Source organism: Crinia signifera, chromosome 1 (assembly GCF_055691185.1).
Source record: "Crinia signifera chromosome 1, ASM5569118v1, whole genome shotgun sequence".
In the NCBI taxonomy this organism is placed as follows: domain Eukaryota; kingdom Metazoa; phylum Chordata; class Amphibia; order Anura; family Myobatrachidae; genus Crinia; species Crinia signifera.
In genome coordinates, this window is record NC_139217.1 from 185,436,396 (window position 1) to 185,454,522 (window position 18,127).

The 18,127-nt window shown below is 42.8% G+C and overlaps 1 protein-coding gene across 1 annotated transcript in view; it reads left to right on the forward strand.

Moving 5' to 3' along the window:
• The window catches only part of MANBA (mannosidase beta), a 72,742-nt gene extending 54,877 nt beyond the window's left edge, over window positions 1–17,865 (forward strand). The window contains exons 11-17 of the mRNA XM_083179015.1: window positions 1,521–1,688; window positions 3,105–3,323; window positions 4,479–4,643; window positions 5,676–5,820; window positions 10,475–10,617; window positions 14,538–14,795; window positions 17,491–17,865. Of these exons, the coding sequence (XP_083035141.1) occupies window positions 1,521–1,688; window positions 3,105–3,323; window positions 4,479–4,643; window positions 5,676–5,820; window positions 10,475–10,617; window positions 14,538–14,795; window positions 17,491–17,715 (1,323 nt within the window). The 3' untranslated portion in view covers window positions 17,716–17,865. The remainder of the gene's footprint in view (window positions 1–1,520; window positions 1,689–3,104; window positions 3,324–4,478; window positions 4,644–5,675; window positions 5,821–10,474; window positions 10,618–14,537; window positions 14,796–17,490) is intronic.
• Window positions 17,866–18,127: the final 262 nt, after the last annotated feature.

Below are 18,127 nucleotides of genomic sequence, written 5' to 3' on the forward strand. Positions count from 1 at the left end.
AATGGGGTGTACTCTTACTCATCATGATTGGTGTAATGTTAATCCTACAAAGGTTTATTTTCTTAAAAAAAAAAAAAAAAAAAAAAATACTTTATTAAACATCCATAAGTGCTGGGTACATGTATGTGGGTAAGTAAAACAATAAAAACAAACAGCTTCACACCATAATAAATGTAGATGAATACAATTGGTAGGAAGTTAAAGCCCAAAGTCTTGTAGTTTTACCACCAAATCTGCCTAGTATAATTGTTGCACCAGGAAAATTATTCATCAAATAATCACCCCATGCAGATTTTTGTTTGAGCAGGGGGTGAACTACATTTCTAGTTACACCACTGATGACATCAACTTTTAGTTGATGGACCCAGCCCTTCTTTAGGAAAGGGTACACCACACTTGCACCTTGTTGCTTCCCTCTTCTTATCCTTTATATTGTTCCTCTTCATCTCACAACCACCCCCCCCCCCCCCCCCCCCCAGTGCGCCTCACTCCCCAGTTTTTGGGTATCATGTCTATTCTAGGATCAGGACTTTTCATGAAATTTAAACTATTCACAAACAAGCCATAGCTATCCAGCATTTTTTATTTTTGTTAAAACAGACCCACCTTAAGGCGAACCACTATTCTTTAACTAGTAAGCAATATTCCCTTGTTTTATTTTAGCTAAGCGTTGGTGCACTGCTACCATGTTGCATATAGACTTATTATTATTATTATTATTATTATTATTATTATTATTATTAATACTTTTGTTATTATTATCATCCAAGCTTCTATCTCTGATGCTCACGGCTGCTTCATCATTACAGTTACCATTAACAAGACCCAAATAATACTTGCCTCTGTCTATACTCCATATTTTTTTTTTATTGTGTAGCTAAATTAATAGGATGAAGTGTTAACACCACTCTTAATCCCTCCATTGATAGATAGATCACGCATGGACACTACTCAAAAAGTGCATTATTGTTACAGCGTGTTGGTTGGCCTTGCGGGTGTCCCGGCTGGCAGATTTCCTGGCACTTGGAGATGTCATCTCCAAGCGACAGCTCAGGGCTCACCTTTGCCAGCGTCATTCACCCGGCATTATGTACACCGGTGTAAAGGAGGACAACTGCCGGGTTGGAGCCCAGTCCAAAAACCCGGGTACGAAACGGGCAGTTTTGGTGTAAAAGTGGTATTAGATGACCATCTAAAAATGTTGTTTAAGCCAGAGAACCAGTGGATTTCTCTTCAAAGGTGTGTCAATGTGATAGCATTACTATAAAGCACCCTTCTGTTGTACGCAAGCTTGACAATTGATGCTAGTATGTTGTAACTAATGGCAACTCAAATTTATTTTTAGAATTCTTATCTGTTCTCAGTAAGCAAGACCCATTATTTCCTAGTCTTGTTTTTCTCTTACTTAACGTAAGACCACATTTTGTATATTTTTTTCATTTGAAGCACCTGTTTGGGTTTGATCTGACAGTGAAATTCTGATATTCCTCGTGCAATATTGATTATTTATATTGATCTAGATTCGAAGACTTAAATCTCACCCTTGTATCATTGTCTGGAGTGGAAACAATGAGAATGAGGCTGCAATTGCCAGTGATTGGTTTTCAATACCCACCTACATGAAAGAAGTTTATGTACAAGACTATTTGACCCTTTACATAAAAACCATAAGAGTGCTTGTCCTTGAGGTAAGTGATTTTGAAAACAAAAACTAACACCAAAAGACTTGCCTGGTTTTATATACTAGCTGGGAGTTCTATTCGATGTTGCTATGTGCAACCAATCAGATGCTATCCTCTTTTAAAAGGTGCTAAATAAATAAGAAGGGTAATCTGATTGATTGCTATAGGCAACATTCCATTTTCAATAGAACTACCATCTTAGTAAATTTACCCTGCAATATGTACTTACGTTCAGAAAATCAGCTTCTCTATATAAGCGGGATGTACCTTCTAGTGCCAGTGCATCCCGCTGCCCATCACACTCATCGCAAAGGGCAGCTCTTATCGGGAGAGATGCCCTTTCAGTTACTCCTCACATATGTACTGACATACTGTATGGGAGGTGCAACTCAAAGGGCATCTCTCCCGATAAGAGCTGCTGCCTGTGCTTCTGGGTCTGTAACACAGGAGTCCCTCTGCGCATGCGCAGAGATGCTGGCGGCCGCGGGGTATGCTGGGAGGGATATGTTTCCGATCACTCAGACAGCAGTGCTGCAGAGAGAAGACCAAGGTTTCTATGTGGTTACGCCAGTTAGAGCTGGTGTAACCCTCCGCATCAAAGCTCCGCCGGGAGGGGCTTTAGTACATTTAAAAATGAGGTAAAAACCTAGAAAACAGGGCTGTTACTGCATATTTTATTTAGTACATCCCACCCTATATCTCTTTCAATCTGACTGCTCTCACATTAAAATTCAGTGACACACACTCACATAAGGCTATTTTTATGAATGCCGCTCTGTCTGACTCCTCTCCTTATCGACAAGGAATGGAACTTACAGTAAAATGTTTACAGAAAGGTTTTTCCTTGTATTCTTAGGTAAGTGATGAGTCCATGAGGGCATATATAATACCTGCCACATGTACAATACATGGTATTGCTGTGACAGTCTCTGTGCTGCAGCTGTCAGCAAGAGATAGAAATTTTACCTGCAGCATATCCAAACAAGGCTGTGTATGCAAGCTCCGCTCACTCCTACAGATGGGGGGAGGGGGAGGAGGAGGAGCAAGCAATGCTTGCATACAGACTAGTTTGGATACGCTGCAGGGAAGATCTCTATCTCCAGCTGACAGTTAGGAGCTGATTGGTTGGTAGTTTATTTCTCTCTGTTTTTTGTTTTTTTCTAAAATTATAAGATATGCCCTCTACAAGCTAAATATTCCTGTATACCACAAAAAACTATTTGTAAGTCACAAGGGTAGAGAAAATTAAGTGATGTGAAGTGTTCCCAACTTTGTTCTACTTTTTATAGTAAATATACCATATATTAATGTAATTATCCACATTGTTAATTGTGCCTTTTATTGTATTTAAATCACGCACAGACTTTCCCATATCTTATTGTTACAAAGAATGTACCCACCGTTTCTCCCATTTCTGTTCAGATGGATGCGTCTCGTCCTTTCATTTCATCAAGTCCAACCAATGGGAAAGAGACTGTTAAAGAACACTGGCTGTCCAAAAATCCATATGACAATCACTATGGAGATACGCACTACTACAATTACATGACAGACTGCTGGGACTGGACATCATACCCCAAGCCTCGCTTTGCTTCTGAATATGGTTTTCAATCCTGGCCCTCATTTAGTACAATACAAAAGGTAAAACTAAAGTATATTCATTAACTACTGTATGGCGCTTATTGCAGTTCATTCGGTCCCTAGCGTGTTCAGGACCAATGTTTCTGTCCTGCACATAATCGCTTATGTGTATGTGCAGGGCTTCTGTTTGGGCGCCTTTGCCAACTTGCACAGTCTGCGTGGTGCTCGCACAAAGGGCGGAGGGTGGGATGGAGGCAGGCAGGGGGGCGTTTTTCCTGGGCGTATCCCTAAAAATGTTGGGTGCATCCATGCGAACGCGGTCGGGCACCTGGCTTCCGGGGGCAAGCAGCTGACTTCACAGGACTTCAGCCACCCGTCCAGTTCTTGGACCAGGATGCCGAAAGTCTAATTCAGCAGAGACTGACTTAAATTTGCGAGCACTAGAGAAATCATTCGATGGTCAGCAACCATCAAATGATTTCGGGCCTGCACACTACCCTGCGAATGGATATCACATCCATTCGCAGTGCAGCGGGTATATTCACTGGGCGGCCATTTGCACAGCTGGCGTTCAAAGGCTTGCTAAGCAGTCAACTACCACTGCTTAGCGAGCCAACCAGAATATAATACCTCGTTCTCACTGTAGGCAAATTCCCAGGTCTAGTATATAGACACGGTAATTTGCCTTTTTAACACAGGGTTTTTGGTAGTGTGAACTGTCTGCATACCCGGATCTCATACACGGGTAAAAAAAATTTTTACCCGTGTTTGAGATCCGGGTATGCAGACACTGGTTGACCCGTTGTCACTGCCAAAAAAAAAAATATGTTAAAAGGCAAAATACCGGTTAGAACTGCTTCACCCAGGAATTTGCGTAGCAGTGAGAACGGGGGTCCCTCGCCGCAGCTCCTGGCATTTAAATGCCGGGTAAAAGCCTTGTAGTTCACACTCGCAGTGTGAACACGGCATTACTTAATATTTCTATCTTTTGCATTACCTTTGTCTGGCTACCAGCACTTTGCACTCTCCTATAGACACATTTGTTCATTACATGAGTAATTCCGTAGACGTTGAACATTACATAGAGGCAGTGAACATTCCTTCTCCCAGCTGCAGCTGTCCCATATATTTTTCTATCTGTTCACATCTGAAGTAGTGATTTTAATCTGATGTAACTCTTCTGTGATGCGCACTGACTTAAATAATTTTATTTAGATTTCAACTCCAGATGACTGGTCCTACACTAGTAACTTCACAGCACACCGGCAGCACCATGCTTCAGGAAATGAGCAGATGATTTCCCAGGCTGGTCTGCACTATAACCTGCCTAAGAACACTGATCCTATTAAAGAATTTCAAGACACCTTGTACCTAACTCAGGTAACATCCGTGCTTCTCTGACTGCCACAGAGTCTGTGGATTTCTACAAGAAGGTCAGATTTTTAGGCTTATAGGTACTTTTTAATGTTTTCAGTTCCATCACATATATCCATTGATATTTACTACTACTACTACTACTACCACAAGGGATAGTGGGGGAGATTCTCTAAACTACAAATGCGGTAAAAACAACGTTATCATACAGCAACGGGATGTTTTTTTATGGCGATGCCCCATAGAAGCATATGGGCTTCTACCTTGACCCGCCGCCGCTCCGCACCGACCCAAACACAGCCTTTGACATCGCGGATTGGTTGGTTGTTTATCACTCTCCATTTTATCACTTTTCAAGCTTAGTACATCTCGCCCTCAGTGAGACTTTTATACTACTCACTCATGCATATAACACAAATGGTTACTGTACATGAATGATCCATATTTTATTTTATAGCAATTAACCACTAACTTTTAATTAGGGGATAGCTGGCACCCTTTAGATAAGGGAGTGTACATATACACATTTTCCTATTATAATTATTTTTATTGTGCGACAGGCGGTATTTCATGCCCTACCGACCACGGGGTGGGAGAATAAATTAGTTGGTGAGGCACCGTGCCTGAAGCATGGCGAGCGCAGCGGTGCTACTTTTGTGTCCATGTCGACAGTCGGGACAAAAATGTGAAAAACGACATGTCAACCTTTTGACTGTCGACCTAATGCTTGTGTTGACCTAATGACCCTGTCGACCTTCATGCATGTTGACCTAGTGGTGTTGACCTAATGCTTGTTGACCTAGTTGCTGTCTATCCAATGATCCACACCCTTATAAAGAAGGCAATCATTCATCCATTCATGCAGGTCCACCATTTTGAAACACAAGGAGCAGGACAAGTAAAGCTATATGCTAGCAGCAGAATTGTTTTATTCATGCACCCCTGCCCTTGTCATCAGGAGCTTCTTGGTCTGTTGTAGACAAAGGAAATCGGCTTGGAATTGGAATAATACAGAGTAACTGCCATCTGTCTCTCTAGGTCATGCAGGCTCAGTGTGTAAAACTGCAGACAGAGTTTTACAGGCGCAGTCAGAGTGAGATTGTCAGTGAACTTGGCCACACAATGGGGGCACTCTATTGGCAGCTGAATGATATCTGGCAAGCACCTTCTTGGTCATCTATAGGTAAGTTGGCAACACAACAACATTCTGTTAAATATATTAACTAATATACCACATGGAAAAAACATACCTGGGTTTGCATTTCATATTAATGCCATTTTAAAGCTATTGTGAGGGGCTTTTGAAATCTGATGCCTTATAAAATCTATGCAATCACCAAGGTCACTTTAAAAACCCATATATACTGCATCTTTGACATTATGGTCATACTATCGGTATTAAGGTTGGAAACCGTATTTGCTTTGTGTAAAAAGTATAGACTTTAGCTAAATTAACATTCAAATACATATTTAAAACATTAATTGCTGCTAATGAAATAGGTGGTAAACACATGCAAGTATCAGCATGATTTCTTGATTTATTACCAAAAGGAATCATGCTAACATCATTTTTCATGTAACTGGGAGTGCAACATTGGGCCATTATGATTTGAATGTGGTTTGTAATATGCTACAGCTGAATCCTAGCTCATCTTGGCCCCTAGTCGACATGGGCATGGCAAGTTGCAGTCATGACATGGCTGCACATATAGCTTGTTTGCAGCAAAGAGGAACTAGGAAACCTCTCTAATTTAAATAAAGTTTTTATACTTCAAACATAACGCCATTAAGATGCATCCCTAAGGATAAATGCGTGTTTGAGAAGTAAACTTACCTCAGCATTGTAATAAGGGCACAGTACAAGGGAGACAGAGGTGTGATTTATCAGCTGCTTACTAACAGTTTCTCATACAAGTGGGGCCTTATTAAATCTTTGAGAGATAATGGAGCCCACACACGCACTGATCCCGGCGTGCGTTGTGGGCTTAACTAGCACACATAGCATCGCATCGTATGCCTTGTGCATACGATGTGCATGCGATGCTGTGCTAGAAAAAGCTAGTACAAAAAGTATGTGCAGCACATACTTTTTGTACTGTACGATGAGGTGCCGCGGGAGCGCGCACCCCATCGTACAGCATCGCACCGCTCGCATCGGTGCGTGTGTGGCCTCCTTTAGAACTGGCCCCAGTCAGCTTCTAACTGTCCTTTTATAGACTGTGCTAGAAAAATCACATTCGGCGTTTGGTTAGTATTTTAAAGTTTTCCAAGATTTGATCATTTCCTCCAAAATAGGATGCTTGTTCTTAACTTTGCATTCAATCTCTAGCACTGTAGACATTGTAAATAATCTGCTTCTCCAATAACACGTGGGGGTATATTTATCTTGATTTTTATTTATTTTTTTAGCTTTTGTTTTTTAAAATATATTTAAGATCACTTAAAATGGGTGTTCGGACTATGCCCCTATATGAGAGACCACACCCCTCCCAACTAGACCATGCCTCTAGTTTGCTGACACCAGTGGTTATAGAGTCTAATTCAGTATTGGTTGTAATTTGGCGAAGTTTCTCAAAACTCCGACTGCTGTCACTAGCATGATACTGTATGTTTGACTTAAGTTTATATATATTCTGTGCAATATCACACACACATTTGGGGTTATTCTGATTTAATCGGTCCCCTGCATGTTCGCACGGGGGGACCGTTTTTATCGTCTGCGCATGTGCAGGCGTTTGGTGTGAGCAGACACGGCGAACTGCATGTTCGCCATCCTGCTCGCACATAACAGTGCAGGCAGGGTGCACATTATATGGGAACGCACAGCGTTTCATGGGCGTTCCCATGGTAATAGCCCGGTGAAGCGAATGATGGGGGGGCGGGCGTCTGATGTCAGCTGGCCGCCCGATTCCCGCACAGGGAGCTCGGAGATCTGAGACACTTCAGAGGTGTCTCAGATCTGCGAGCGCTGGAGAAATCATTGAATGGTTGCCGACCATCCAATGATTTCTTCCCCCGCACCCAAGGCTGCAAATGGATAATTATGCAAATTATCCATTTGCAGCCGTGCAGGGGATCGCAGCCTGCAAGCGGGGTGCTGGTGGTGGGAGACGTCTGGGGGACTCGCAAGGCTGGGAAAAACCAGAATAAGGTCCATTATTCCTCTTTATAGTTCTAAGTAAACTAACTGGTTGCTGAACACACAAAAACTAGAAGATGCAGTAGTTTCTGGGAAAAAAGTACGATATGCTAATATAAAATGCAGTTTTAATTTATTTACAAAGATAAAAGTTGGGCTTACAGTTGAAAAGATATTGCTACATTTATGTGAACAGCTGCAGATATTCTGTAGAGAATGGCGCTACATGTCATTGTCCATATTTGTACAATCCTTATAATACTGGGCTTTGGTATATTTTGTTGACATGCTTAGCATGTTCACATTAACCTAGTCAGCATTCATAATGTTGACACTAATGAAATCTGGACACGATTGCAATGTTGACTAAACATTCCGTGTGGTCTAGAGGTGTCAGCTGATGATCATGGTGGCAGTTCCTGCTGTGAGTATTGATGATAATCACTAGATCTACCCCTTATTCCTAGCCGTAACTTTTTCTTCTGTAGCCTAACCCTCTGCTGCTATAGCTTTTCCCTAAAGGTGCATACACCCTGGGCAAAAACAGTGTGTATGCCCAGCGATGATTGGGAAAATCTCTGGGCTGAAAATTGCTCAGTGCATATACCCAGCGATTTTTGCCCGTCTCCGTGATCTTTCTGGGAGGTGGACAGCATTCCGTAGCATGGCGGTGGCAACCGGGGCTGATGCGGGAGCACGCATCAGCGCTCACTGCTAATAGCTGGGCCATAGGCACTGGGACACTTTTGAGCTCAAACATAATTGTCAACATTGTGTGGCTGGCATGATTGCTGACATGGTAAATGTGAACATAATGACTGCATCCCATATACTGCTACCACAATTTTGTGTGAACTTTTTACTTTTTTCATATGCAAGATAAATATAAATATATATATATATATATTCGAGAGAGAGAGATAGCAAAGATATAGAGTGCGCCTTCTCATGTTTCACCACCACCTTAAATTTTTAGGTCTACAATTGACACTTTGCTAAGATATTTATACAATTTATTAAAAATCAATAAAACAGGCAAATGTCCAGCATTGTTTCATTCATATGGAGTCATATTTTCCATCATCCCAATAACCCTATATTTATTTATTTATTGATTATTTTAATGTTATGGGGAGTTAGTTTTTTGTAGTGAGTGCTGGGCCCCCTGTGTTTGTATTTACTAGAGTGTGTGGTCACAGGCCACCGCACCCCACCCTGGGATGTGGGTGCTGTTTGCACCCCATTCCTAGGAATGGCGAGTGTGTTGGTACTTCTCTATCTATCTATCTATCTATCTATCTCTATAGAGATATATGGTACTTATGTAATATCTGGGCTCCCATTTTTCTTATGAGACCGCGTCCCCTCGCGGGGCTCGCTGCGCTCGCCACACTATATAAAATCAACTCCATGCGTACTTGGATAGTAGGGGTATGAAAAAATCGGGTGCATTTAACATGGGAGCCCAGATAATACATAAGTACCAGATATATATATATATAATTTCTAAACTCAGCCTGAGTTGCCTGTCACTATAAAAAACCTTTTTTTTTTCCATTTATTTAGATAATTTATTTTTATTTTCTTATATTTACAAGTAGGAAAAAAGTGAATTCTTTCTTAAAGCAACATGGAGAAAGTTTTTTAAGTCATTTTTTAATTAGGAGTTAAAAATGGAATCCACTTATTTCCGAGCCGAGGTTAGATCTAATCCCTGTAATATACAGTAGAATTGATCAGCAGGTACTAGTTAAATGAAAGTACATTTTATAATGATAGGCCCCCTATCTACTTTTTATTGTTCACTAACCAGCAGGAAATGGGCCAGATGTACTAAGCCTCACCAAGTGATAAAGTGAAGCGATAAACAACCAGCCAGTCGGCCCATAACTGCCATGTTACAGGCTGGGTTTGAACATGACCAGCTGAATGGCTAGTCGTTTATCAATCAACGCTTTATCACTTTTTAAAGCATAGTACACCTGGCACAATAACTTAATGTGGTACCCTCCTTTCTAAGAGCTAGCAGTCCCCTTTCAACAATGCTTTAGTGCTAAGGATATGAAGTCTGTGACAAACCCTCCATACTGCCATTCTTAGCCAAGAAAAGCAGGAATATCATGGCCATTAGGTCTCCAAAACCATGGCTAAGGCCGATTTGTAGTGCACTTCCTTTACAACAATTAAAGAAAACCAATAAATTCTTGTACCCCTTAATTGCAGGGCAAGTGGGACTTGTGCATCAGAGTTTGGGGTTGCACTATTGCGATTTACACTTATACACACCTGGGTTCCCGCACACGTCTAACGTGGGAGTGGCGGCATGAATTGCTGTGAATTGCTTCACCATTACCTGTGCAGTGCAGTAACTTGTGCCATTGCTCCACAGAGTTGGGGATCACAATTTCCACTGCCATCCCCTTCCCTCCCACATGGACTTTCCCTCTCCAATTTCCTGATTACAGCACAAATAATAGGAATAACTTTGTAATGTGTTAAGTGTTGTGTAAATGTATATGTATATATGTAAGACATCAGAAATTCCATAACATGTAGCTTTATGTTTTTATATTTAGACATAATTTCTTTTTTTAGCACTAGTTCTATTCTTTGTAATGTACAGCACTGTGTACAGTGCAAGCTACACCTTGAACCAATGCAAAATAAAACTCTCACTTGTGCTTAAATTATTTGACAGAGTATGGAGGCAAGTGGAAGATGCTTCACTACTATGCAAAAAACTTCTTTGCTCCTGTTGCAACAAGCGCATATGAAGACCAAGATATTTTATACATTTATGGATTGTCTGATCTATTGAAGGATTATACTTTCAAGCTTGACGTAAGTTTGTAAGATTCTCAAATACAACTTTAGCTCAGCCTAAAAGAAATCTTTGAAGGAGAAAAGTATCTAACCTTTGAGGCTTCTAGCTATCATTTATTTAACACAAGGGGAGATGTGTTAATATGGTTTAATGGTTCTTAAGTGTCCTGCCCTGCATCGCCCATGATCCGCAAAAGGCACTCTCTGCCGGCTGAAGCTACTGTTGGGGACTGTCACTTGCGCTGACCACAAAATACCCTGTAGCTTTTTGGATAAAAAAAAACCAAAACCCTTATTTTATTTTTTGGTACCCAGGAGACACAGGGCTGACTCTGGGGTGTAGGAGTTAGAGCAGCCTGGCACCAAATGGGTTAAACCCTTTGCCTCCCAGGCAGCCCAGGCTCCATCCACCTCCTATGCCCCGCCACCCTGAGGGCCGCCAGTTTAGGTTGGTGCTGGCAGGAGCCAGATGCACCATTTTTATAGTGGAGGGCTGCTCTAAGCAGCCTTATTTGATTTTGTTTTATTTAATGTTATTTTTACACTGGGCAGCAGCGCTGGGTGATAGACACCTATGCTGCTGCTCCATCACCCGGGTCTCAGCGGCTTGCACAGCAGCACCACACATCCATGTGGGAGCGCAGCAGTCCCCAGGCACTGAGGAGGACCGCAAAGCCACAGCCAGATGCCAGGGACTACAGGTAACGGTGGCTGCCTGCGCTCCTGGAGCAGCCAGCGTCTTTCTACATGCATAGACGTTTGCGGCTGGGCAACTCCATCGATGTCAAGCTTAAACGAATAGTTTTGTTTTGCTTTTTCCTCAAGGGGCTGGGACACGGAGCATAGCTCTGCCACCAGCACCCATGAAGCCCCACCCCCATATTCTGATTGGCCCGATTGGCCTTCGGTCCAGTCCGAAGTTCTACTGATTGTTGCTTGAGGTTGGTGCTCCTGTGTGCCTCTCCTCCACTAAGGTCAGGTCACACCAGTTTGCTCCTTTCAGCTGCTGCTACTTAATTGGAGCCGATTGCCCATTACTCTTCATTGTATGCTTGCTGCTTTTAACTACATTTAACACTTTAGCTGCCTGTATTGCATTATTCAGCACTGCTTATTGCATAGTGAGTTATTTGTCCTGGCAATGTCTTCTGAGCAAAGTTAATAAAGAGGCACAGGCCCCATTGTTGCTGTCATGTACAGCGTGTAAAGCTGGCTTGTCCCCCCAGGACCATGTACAGGACGGCTTATGTGCAAGCTGCTACAATGAGAGTACCCTCAGCTTCAGTCCCCTCTCAGGAGCCAGCGTGTACAGTGTCTCTTACTCATATTATGGTGCAGCTAGTTGACAAATTATCCTCAAATTATCACTCTAAGCAGTCTGAGTGCCATCCACAGCCCAGACCGGTTTGTCCCCCCTGTGGATGAGTTCTCTGTCTGCCTCTGTGCAGAGCTTACAGCACACCTTACAGGGTAAATCTGTTAAGCGGGGGGGCTACTTTTATTATTATAATTTTATTTATAAGGCGCCACAAGTGTTTCACAGCGCTGTACAAAGGAACAGTACAGAGAGACAAAACTTGGCATAACATTGAATAAATAACAAAAATAGAGTACAAATAAAGAGCACCACAGTTCAATACACATTACAGCTTAAATATAAGTAGCGAGGACTCAATCAACATACAACTAGAGGCTTGTGGCCAATGATGGAGATGAGTATGCGGACGAAGATGGTTACTGAGTGAGTATAGGAGAGCTGTGAGTGAAATGTGAAGGGAAGAGGGCCCTGCTAGGAGGAGCTTACAATCTAGTATACGTATCTAATCTAGGTATAGAGGGGAGTCTAGCACTGTCTCTGTAAGCTCCAGACTCGGAGTCTGGGTCAGATTTTGAAGACACTGGGCCAGTTTCTTCCAAGATGAAAATATCCTCTGCTCCTGAAAATGCCCCTTCACGTATTAATGTGGAGGTTCTGATTAAGGCAGCTAGCGAGGTTCTCTATAAAGGACAGTGACCAAACTCAAAAGTGTAAGGGCCCCAGTTTTAAATGTAAAAAGAGGGCCGTTGTGTCTTTCCCAAGGTCTGACTATCTAGAGCAGGCATTCCCAACCACGGTCCTCAAGGCACACCAACAGTGCAGGTTTTAGTGATATCCAGGCTTGAGCACAGGTGACTTAATTAGTACCTGAGTGATTCAGATTAAACCATCTGTGCTGAAGCCTGGATATCCCTAAAACCTGAGCTGTTGGTGTGCCTTGAGGACCATGGTTGGGAATGCCTGATCTAGAGGATCTATTGTCAGCAGCCTAAAAGACACCTAACAGGCGGTTTAATCTGCCTAAGCACCTGCCCTCTCTTTATCCCCTGGGAGGATAGGGTTAAGTAGAAAACCGCTCCCCCAGTAGATGCTTATGTCGCTAGACTAGTGAGGACCTCTGCTCTCCCTTTGTCGCATACGGCCTCCCTTAGGGATTTGGCCAACCAGAAACTAAAAAATTCAGCCGACCCTGTGATCTGCATGGGTGGCTAAAGCTTTCGTGGAATGGATGTAGGCTCTTTCCTTGGGGCTATCATGGCCCATGGAGCACTTGCTGGCTATTGTTTCCAATATGCAACAGACATCTTTGTATTTGGGAGAGGTGGCCACTCTGGCCTCCTCTGTTGCAGCAAGACAGTCATTGTGGCTTTGTTCTTGGAAGGCTGACCCTGACTCTAAAAAAAAATCTTTGCAGGCACTTCCCTTTCATGCTTTTTGGGTCAGAGCTTGACAAAATTTTAGCGGCATCGAAGGCTGCTTTTCTGCCTTCTCTTCTCACTTAGGCTCCCTCGTCCTACTACCTTTCAGTCCTTTTGCATCCAGGGTAAGGGTAGAGGCAATCCCTTCTCCAGATCCCAGCCTCAGGTCCATAGACCTTCCAAGCCAAAGGCCAAGCAGCCCTGGGCAACTAGACGCCCAGACCCGATGCCTGCTGACAAGTCTTCTGCATTACAAGCAGAGTCTCCGTCTGGGGGATCCCATTATGGGAGGGCTGGCTGTTGAGGTTTTTCGCCATATGGCCGATATCCACAACAGATGCTTGAGTGATATAAGGAGGCTATGCACATGGTATCATGAGGCTATGCCCTAATGTTTCAGCGTCGACCACCCAGCTCATACTTTTCCACCTGTTTACCAAAGGACTTAGAAAAATCAAGGGCCTTGGAACAGGTAATTCAGAAGCTTTTGCAGTCAGGCATCGTAGTCCCTGTAACCTTATCTCAGAGGGGAAGGGCTTCTATGCAAGCCTGTTGGTTGTCTGGAAACCCAATGGATCTTCCCGCCCCATTCTGAACTTGAAGCAGCTCAACAAGTTCCTGCACATTCCCAGGTAGAGACTGTTTAATCATTTTGGCATTGGAACCGGGTGACTATATGGCCTCCCTAGATATCCAAGATGCCTATTTGCATGTCCGCATTCGTCTAGACCATCAGAAGCTCCTGCGGTTTGCAGTGCAGGGACGGCATTTTCAGTTTGGAGCACTACAGTTTGGACTCCCCACTGCACTGTTCACAAAGGTTATGGGGCACATGCTTCGGAGACAGGGTATCCGTATCCTGCCGTACCTGGATGACTTGCTGTTCCTCACACTTTGATCAGTAAGATGGAAATGGGTGTGTGGGGAATATCTGCACTTTACAATGGTTGTTACTCTGCTTGTTACCATCCCATTTGTAATAATCATTTATATTCATCCCTGACCTACAGGGTGGTATCTGGCCATTCAGTAGGAACCATTCAGCTGTGATAGTAAGCAGCTACTTTACCACCATACCTGCTAATCAGCTTTTTGGTCCAGCTCTTGTATTCTCACTCTGGACCTTCTTTAGAATATGGGTAATTTACAACCACGTTATTATATGATCAGGCCTAATGACTTTTCTTCCCTCTCTTCCTTAGATTAAAGTCTACAAATGGGACTCACTGGTACCAGTCTGCGAAAGAGTTACACAAGAGTTTGTTATAAAAGCAAGGAGTTCTGGCTTAGTGTACAAGGAATCCATTGCAGAATTACTAAGGAGGTGTGGCAATACTACCAGGCAACACGGTGTGGTGGTCTTCAGTCTGTTACACAAAGGACAGGTCGATGGCGCCAAGAACTGGCATTTTCTAAGCTCCCCGAAGCAGGCTCAAGGAATGCTGAAATCTAAGATCACAGTAAGGACTTCATGTGATGTCTGTGTAAAAGCAGCCCGCTGTTCTGTGATGTCTATAGTTAAACACATGGAAGCATTGATATTTTATGAAAAATAAAGTATGTCGTAGGCCACTTTCACCATACTATGCAAGGGTTTAGTGACCTGTATCTTTTACTTATTATCTTTGCATCCAATAATAATAATGGCTCCCTATTTTAGAAGATATACATTGCAGTGGATGCTCATTTGTACATAACCCTGATTATTATTTTTTTTATAAATGTAGCCTTTTTCTGCAGTGGTTCTATTCTGGGGTTTTCTTTATTGTTTTTATTTTATTTAGTGCTGCAATAATACTTGTCATTGCATTAATACCATTTTGTAATGCTACCTCTAATGTAATGCTGTCCCCCTTGTGTTCATTGGAATAGGTATGTCTTAACATTCAAAATATTGACAATTCATTGATGGCACATCATCAACTAGTTATGTCTGGAAAATAAATAATAACATGTATTCGGTCGACCACAGAAGGTTGGCATGACTTACGCTGACATGCTTGTTCCATGTGGATGGAAGGATGACACAAGCATTAGGTTGACCGTGTCAGCAAACCCCCCCCCCCGCACGCATCGCTCACTCATAATAATACTTTTATTTATCATTTTTATTTTCTTGTTTTTGTTTTTTTGCGGAACAGAAACTGGAAAACATTTAACACAGTGAGCTTAGTTCAGTATTCCCCCCCCCCCCCCACACACACAACAGCGTCGCTGATTCCTATGCAGTCCCGCTGAACCAGAGATCACTGCAAACAGTTCACCACATCCCCCTCCATCAGCCAATTCATTTACAAAAAGATAGAAAAAAAATCGACAAAACTTTTGCACACACATTGTTTATTTAAAATGCAGAAATTTATAAAGATTACCATTAACCATTTAATTTTAAATAAGTTGACCTTACGGTAGTTGTGAGTCAAATATTTCAACTATGTCCGCAGTAGCAAATGACCAAAGAGCTCATTATCCAGAATAGAATAGCGAAGAAAAAAAAACCCAAGTAAATATATTTCAATGTATTGTGAATCCAAAATAGTTCTCGAAAGCTTTATCTTCAATATGGAGAGACAATCACATCTGGCAAAAACAATAGCTTGTCATCTGCATGTAATGCATTAGTGTCCCGCCTGAGATGATTATGGATAAGATATGGCAATGGCTCTATAGCAAACGTGGGTACTCTTTACCTAGAAGGGCGCCCATCGCGGGCATCGCATGCACTAAAAAATTGGGTGCGATGCGACCGACGCGATGCCCGCGATTTCCCATAGAGAACAATGTTAAATGTCTCAATTGACCCAATTTTCCTGTTCAATGCCTCAATTGACCCGATTTTTCCATAGGAAACAATGTTAAATGGGCCACAGAGGCCAAATAGGCACCCTGCAGTGTGAAATGGCCCCCACAATTGTTAACGCCACCCCACGATCAACGTGAACCCGAAGCGTGGCGAGCGCAGCGGTACACGTCCTACGACCTTTTCATACCCCCACTATCCACGTCGGCGTAGAGTTGAGAATAGAATAGTGTGGCGAGCGCCCGACCCCGAAGCGTGGCGAGCGGACGCGGATACCTTCACAGGTATACGTGTCCCCTCGCGGGCTTCACAGCTGTCCGCGTCCCCTCGCTGCGCTCGCCACGCTTCGGGCTCACTTTCTATTCTCAACTCCACGCCGACGTGGATAGTGGGGGTATGAAAAGGTCGTAGGACGCGTACCGCCGCCCCTCGCGGGCTCGCTGCGCTCGCCACGCTTCAGGTTCACGTTGATCGTGGGGTGGCGTTAACAATTGTGGGGGCCATGTCACACTTCAGGGTGCCTATTTGGCCTCTGTGGGCCATTTAACATTGTTTCCTATGAAAAAATAGGGTCAATTGAGGCATTGAACAGGAAGATCGGGTCAATTGAGACATTTAACATTGTTCCCTATGGGAAATTGCGGGCATCGCGTCGGTCGCATCGCACCCGATTTTTTTTTAGTGCATGCGATGCCCGCGATTTTTTACTAACGATGCCCACGATCAAAATCGTGGGCGCCGTTCTAGGTAAAGAGTACCCAAACGTGTATGATGTGGATGACAGTGGCTCCCTGCCTAATGACTCTGCCAAGGTAATATAAGCTGCTGTAAAACCCTGTTGCTGGAGCAATGGATAAAACTTAATTTAAGAGAATAAACACAGGTCATGTACCAAACCACTGATGCATGTCCACTGAATCATCCAGGAATGCCACCACTGCCCCCTCCCTGCACAAACAGAACCTCTGAAGCTGAAGAGTAATCTTGATGGGTTTTACGAGAGTAAAATAAATTCAGTTTGGTCAGAATATTAATTTGATATTTTAAGACCAAATGTAATCACTTCCAGTTTATATAAAAAAAAGATTTAATATGATATATTTTTTTTAAGACCAAACCAAAATGGTTGCTCCTTTAAAAAAAACTTTCGCTAAAATGATGGCAACTACTTTATCCAATATTTTTGTCAGAGTTTTGGGATGCTTCAAAGCCAGTATTATTCTATTTGTAGAACAATAACAAGTATAATGCTCTATACATTGGCACCCAACCGTAAACTGAGGATTTTCTACTCTGTGTGACAGATGTGCTTTGAAGTTCTGATTAATTAATGTCATTTTGTTCCATTTCTCCAGGTGTCTATCTCTCAGAACAATGCAGCATATGTATTCACACTGATGAGTTCCAGTCCAGCGGCATTTGTGTGGTTGGATGTCTGGGACATAGCTGGTAGGTTCAGCGATAATGGCTTTTTACTGACTGAGGAAAAGACAGCAGTTTATTTTTATGCCTGGGAACCAGTCACCATTGATGACCTTGAGAAGTCACTCTGCATAACTACCCTAGGAGACATTTATTAGCAAAAATGGCCATTTGGAGGACAATCGGACACAGCACAGCTGGAAGATACTAGAACACCAATCCCTGCATTCTATGACATTTTATGTATTTTTGAGTTGACTGTTTTCAGATTTCTCACGTTAGTAAAAAAATTTTTTGATTATTTTCAATGGCATCTGTTTCTTCTGGTAGTCCTACTGCCCAATACATATTAATTTGGCTTCATTACCTTTACCTTTTGGCCAAAGTATGCTAATTCTACTTTTAAAACCGTGATATCAGTGCGGTCTTCACATCACCGCTAAACTGATCTGCTTTGCAATACTCCAGACAGCAGTAGTGAAGTACGCAGCTTGAGGATGAGGATCTGCAGCTGATACACTAGAGCAGGGGTGGCCAACCGGTCAGAGGTAAAGAGCCGACATCATGCGC